This window comes from Populus euphratica, unplaced genomic scaffold (genome assembly GCF_000495115.2).
Source record: "Populus euphratica unplaced genomic scaffold, PopEup_1.0 scaffold4967.1, whole genome shotgun sequence".
Lineage (NCBI taxonomy): Eukaryota > Viridiplantae > Streptophyta > Magnoliopsida > Malpighiales > Salicaceae > Populus > Populus euphratica.
In genome coordinates, this window is record NW_011504750.1 from 1 (window position 1) to 5,144 (window position 5,144).

General features: G+C 38.5%; 2 protein-coding genes across 3 annotated transcripts; one reads left to right on the forward strand and one right to left on the reverse strand.

Moving 5' to 3' along the window:
- The first annotated feature begins 300 nt into the window (after positions 1 to 300).
- LOC105120126 (cysteine synthase-like) lies at positions 301 to 4,015 on the forward strand. Of its 2 annotated transcripts, none has more exons than XM_011018315.1 (11): positions 301 to 562; positions 732 to 785; positions 887 to 996; positions 1,157 to 1,214; positions 1,482 to 1,745; positions 1,819 to 1,956; positions 2,095 to 2,146; positions 2,597 to 2,676; positions 3,012 to 3,063; positions 3,222 to 3,302; positions 3,696 to 3,753. In XM_011018315.1, exons 2-10 carry the CDS (start codon positions 744 to 746, stop codon positions 3,260 to 3,262), a joined length of 837 nt encoding a protein of 278 aa, XP_011016617.1. In that variant the 5' UTR covers positions 301 to 562; positions 732 to 743; the 3' UTR covers positions 3,263 to 3,302; positions 3,696 to 3,753. The 2 variants fall into 2 exon arrangements, with proteins under 2 accessions (XP_011016617.1, XP_011016616.1); XM_011018314.1 differs by having other exon boundaries at positions 307 to 562; positions 3,012 to 3,071; positions 3,696 to 4,015.
- Positions 4,016 to 4,220: 205 nt separating this feature from the next.
- SECE1 (secE/sec61-gamma protein transport protein) lies at positions 4,221 to 4,998 on the reverse strand. Its single transcript, XM_011018316.1, has one exon. The coding sequence runs from the start codon at positions 4,946 to 4,948 to the stop codon at positions 4,430 to 4,432; it is 519 nt and encodes a 172-aa protein (XP_011016618.1). The 5' UTR covers positions 4,949 to 4,998; the 3' UTR covers positions 4,221 to 4,429.
- Positions 4,999 to 5,144: the final 146 nt, after the last annotated feature.

The window sequence follows — 5,144 nt, forward strand, 5'->3', positions numbered from 1 at the left end:
TTTTAATCAAAAAAATCTTTTAAAAATTATGCTTGCAGCTAATGTAAATGAATAAGTAATTGCCACTATCACGAGAAAGTGAGAAACACGAGCTGCCCCTGCTAAAACAAACCGCCATTAGTTATTTTTGTGATCAATAAATATTATTATCTATACCATATTTGTTTTTGGTGAAAAAACAACTATTTTCTGCTCTGGTCCTCCTTACGACAAAATCTAAAATATCCAAAACGAGGCCTGACCGTATTAATTTGGCCTCATTTTCGCAACATCTCAGTCAACAATTAATCTAGCCTTATAATCGAGTTAGATACGGTCTATATATCTCATAGGTCACGTTGCAAGAATGATGAATTTCCACCCTATTTGTTTTTTAGGAGATTTCCGTTTCTAGCACCATAATTTGAGACTCCATAGATAGCAACTTGCTTTTATATTCTTTCCTGCATTTAGGTGCTTACATAAAAGAAACCAATGGTTTTGTAGGAACCTGTTCTCCTTGACAAAAGTGCATGTCTGCCTATCAGCTTTCACAAAGCCATTTTCTTGTCGTAATCCATAGGTGAGTTTTCCCTCCTTAAACTTCCCGTTGTTACTTCCATCTCATAATCTCATTGGTCCTTTAAGGTTTTATTTCCAACCAGACATCTACAGTTTTTTCAAAGTCAAGGACTATTTTATCTCTATTCGATAGAACTTCTCTTTCTGACTTCTGTTTTCTTGAGCTGCAGTAATCTGAAAAAATGGCGGTTGAGAAATACGAAATTGCTAAAGATGTAACTGAAGTAAGTTATCTTCATTGTCAGGTCAAATTATAATCCTATCTTCTTTGCGGGTTCCGTTCTTTCGTTTGCTTAGGATCTATTTGTCATGTTTATTTGCCCAGTTGATTGGTAAAACTCCATTAGTGTATCTCAACAACGTTCTGGATGGTTGCGTTGCCCGTATTGCTGCTAAACTTGAGGGGATGGAGCCATGCTCCAGTGTCAAAGACAGGTACAATTAACTCCTTGTCATTTATGCTTCCTTTTTTTTTCCCTACCCTTCTGACGAATCCCTATTTTTCGCTTTGTTCATTTTTGTAAGAGTATTATTTCCTTTGAAATTCTTGCTTCAAATTTTTGCTGGGTTCTGATCATTGTGGCCTGACATGCAGGATTGGCTATAGCATGATTGCTGATGCAGAAGCCAAAGGCCTCATCACACCAGGGGAGGTTAGTAAGAAGAATTCTGAAAATGCTATATAATTTGATTAATATTCTTTGAATCATAGCTACGCCATTTTGCAAGTGCATGTATTGGTGACTTTGGTGCCGTTATTGTGAAAATACCAGCATAACTTGTATTCTCAAGTGATATATTTGTTCATTTTTCATGCTAGTGTGAAGAAAGAAAGATTGTGAGGTTAATTGTTTGGTGGAGTTTTCATGCTGTTGAAATTTCCATTGATTTTGATGGGGCTTCACAAACTATTGCTGCAGAGTGTTCTAATTGAGCCTACAAGTGGAAATACTGGCATAGGACTGGCCTTCATGGCTGCTGCCAAGGGTTATAAACTCATCATCACAATGCCTGCATCAATGAGTAACGAAAGAAGAATAATTCTCCGTGCTTTTGGAGCTGAGTTGGTTCTTACTAATCCTGCTAAAGGCATGAAAGGGGCTGTCCAAATGGCTGAGGAGATCAAGGCGAAGACACCCAATGCATATATCCTCCAGCAGTTTCAAAACCCTTCTAATCCAAAGGTATTTGCTCTACCATTACTTTGATAAGTCATTGATTGACATTATTATCTGATACGTGCCATTATTTAAGTAGGTTCATTATGAGACTACTGGACCTGAGATATGGAAAGGTTCTGGAGGGAAAGTTGATGCCCTTGTATCCGGGATAGGAACTGGTGGAACCATTACAGGTGCCGGGAAATACCTGAAAGAGCTGAATCCTAACATTAAGGTATGCTTGGCCCTGGATTCTTACGTTGAATCACAATAAAGTTTTATTCGTGACTATTCTTAGAACAGAATTTAAGCGTGTCTGCTTTATTTTTATTTTTATTTCCTAACTGTCAAGGTTTTCTTTGTTTTCATGTAGCTATATGGAGTAGAACCAGTTGAAAGCCCCATTTTATCTGGAGGAAAACCTGGTGAGTTTTTTTAAAATTTAATGCGACTCATATGCTTGATGTTTCACACTCCTTGCACGTGCTGCTTTTCAATTTTCCTACACAATCTACTATATAGGCAAAACAGATCAATCATTTATGAAATTTGTACCACAAGGTTTTTGGCATGACTGCATTATTGAGTGGAATGCGAAATGAAAACATTTCTATGGTAATATGCATGTTGGTTCATCTGATGATTCCTTCTTGGAGCTTTAATCTTGGAACAACCACTGTAATGTTATGCAAACAGTTTCTGATTTCCCTTTAGAAAAAATACTGTCTAGGACATTTTATGGTGAGCTTGCTTTCCATAGATCCAAATAATTCTAGTTTATTTTTGTATTACCGTGGTAACTAAAGTAAGGAGGACCCCTTTTTTATATATAAGTTATTGCAAGCTTACTGATTCATGCATGCATTTATGCCAAGGTCCACATAAGATCCAAGGAATAGGTGCTGGGTTTGTCCCAGGGGTTTTGGATGTCAAGATCGTTGATGAATTTGTTCAAGTAAGCCCAAAATGTTCTTGATTACTCGTATATTTATATTAGTACTCCAGCAATTATCATTTCATGAATTTGATTCATCACATATTATTCTGCACTTTCCCCAACAAATTGTTGCCAGATTATATTGGCTGCTTTAAAGCTTGCTTTAAATCATCTCATGAACTGGTGAATAACATGTCAGATTACAATACAGAGAATGAAATGTCTCCTTAGAGAAATGCAATGATTTGATGTGCAGATACGAATGATAGCTCTGTTTTGCATGTCTGCACAGATTTTTATCAGTTTTTTTATTGTCCCAGACTGTTCCCCAACGAATTTATGCGATTTTGCAGATATCAAGTGATGAAGCAATTGAAACTGCAAAGCTTCTTGCATTGAAAGAAGGTTTGCTAGTAAGTTCTCAACCTGTAGAGTCTGCAACTGTTACTTCTATGATGTGCCCTTAGACTATCTTATAAAAATATCTGTTACATATTGTATATAACTTGCCGTCGCTGCAATTCTGTCCTTTACATCACACTGATTGTGGGAAATTCTTTCAGGTTGGAATATCATCGGGCGCTGCTGCAGCTGCTGCAATTAAGATTGCAAAGAGGCCAGAGAATGCTGGAAAACTCATTGTTGTAAGTCAGATTATAGCACCCCAAACATTTGTATGAAATAGTAAAGCTATAATATTAGTTGGCTTACATGAAGCATTACGTTCTGCCTCTACAAACTGACTTCCTAACACTGTTAGGGCTAATGGTGTTCCCTCCCTTAGTCAAGCTATGCTTCTCCTTCCCCATGGTTCTTTTTGTAGCCTTTTAAATGACAGATGGGGTGTGGACTGTCAAAAGATTGTATAAAATGGGAAATAAAAATGGGATAGCCAATTTTGTTTGTGTGATTTGAATATTCTATGGTTGTGTCGGGGTGGGAATGGGAAATAAGAACAAGATAATTTGTTAGCTTCCTGCAATGTCCGATTTGTTCAGCCATCAATCATTTTTTGTTTTTGTTTTTGTTTTGTGCAGGTGGTCTTTCCCAGCTTTGGAGAGAGATATCTGTCCTCTGTTCTGTTTGATTCTGTGAGGCGAGAGGCCGAGAGCATGAAATTTGAACCTTGAGCGTTCCAGATTTTTCAGATTGGAGAAGAGTAGGGAGGTTATAAGAAAAACATGATTTTCCTTTTGGTCAACATTTGGATTTCCCAACACTTTGTAATAAGAGACAATCGAGTGATGGATGTCAGCGCATCTGATTCCAAACCCATGCTGTGTTTCTTTCACCATAAATAAGCAATCATATTCATATCTTGTAATTTACTTCCGATTTGTTGACCCATTTTCTCATGCGTCTTTCCGATTTAGGACGTGAACAGTGAAAATGGTCCAAAGGGACGGGATAATGATGCTCACTTGCCATGACAAATCACCTCTACCGGCATACTACCAATGTTTGCTTATGAACAATGAAATCCAATGTCAAACTTCAAACACGATTCTCAAGTCAAAATTGGAACGATAGAATCTTTGTGATGCACTATTTCGTGGTTCAACTAAAAGAAAATCAAAAGCCATTGAATATATATATTTTACATGAAAAAACAAACCACGAAAAAAATCTACAGCTCTAAAATTGCCAGGTGATAGATAACTCAAGTGATCTGATCTCCCTCCAACGCAAACCAAAACCCACGGTCAAAGATCTCTGCCATTTGTCCAAGTCTCAGCTTCTTATTCTAATGCTATCTTGTTTTGTTTGTTTTTTAGCTAAAGAAATCTTGAAGGCCTCTACCGGCAAAAACCCGATCGGACAACTCAGCCAAAACGGCGTTAACAGTGAGTAAAACGACACTAGACCCAACAATGACTCCAATGACGACACCTGTGGTTCCCAGGACCTTACCAAAAGCAGGCCACTCTATCTCTTGAATCTCCTCCGCTACTCCACTCCAAAAATTCCCTTCCTCTTTGCTCTTCCTTTCCATCATCGCCTTCTTTATCTCCGCTCCCAACTCTCCCGTCACCGAAGACTCTGGTTCTGATTCCATTCCCGGTTTCTCCACTGCCTCGGATTCCGTGCTCTCCTTTTCAACTGCCTTGATTGCAAAACAATCCCGGCGCTCTTTTGTTTTTGAGTGCGTGATGGTGAGTATTTTAGAGTGGGATTGGAAGATGTTGAAACTGAGAGGTGGAGGTTTGAATTGTAATGTAGGATTCGAATGGGTTGGTTTTGATGGAGGTTGTGTGTGGGGGAGTTTGATTGAGAGAGAGGAGAGTGCCATTTCTCTTTGATGTTTCACTCGCAGATGCTTTTGGTTTTGGGTGGATACTGGATAAGAAACGAAGGAAAGTCGTAGCGTTCAGAGAGGGTTGTTTGGGCTGGGCTTAACCATGTGAGGCCCGTATTGTTTTCATGGTTTGCAAATAGCGGATCGTGATATCCGTCCTCCAACCAGTTACTCATGTTACGTATAGACA

Bases quoted from the DNA above. Each gene is read 5' to 3' on its own strand.
- LOC105120126 (XM_011018314.1), top strand. From the start codon at position 744: ATGGCGGTTGAGAAATACGAAATTGCTAAAGATGTAACTGAA. The intron at 786-886 runs GTAAGTTATCTT...TTATTTGCCCAG, and splicing joins TTGCTAAAGATGTAACTGAA to TTGATTGGTAAAACTCCATT. The intron at 3,303-3,695 runs GTAAGTCAGATT...TGTTTTGTGCAG, and splicing joins ATGCTGGAAAACTCATTGTT to GTGGTCTTTCCCAGCTTTGG.
- SECE1 (XM_011018316.1), bottom strand. From the start codon at position 4,948: ATGGCACTCTCCTCTCTCTCAATCAAACTCCCCCACACACAACCTCCA.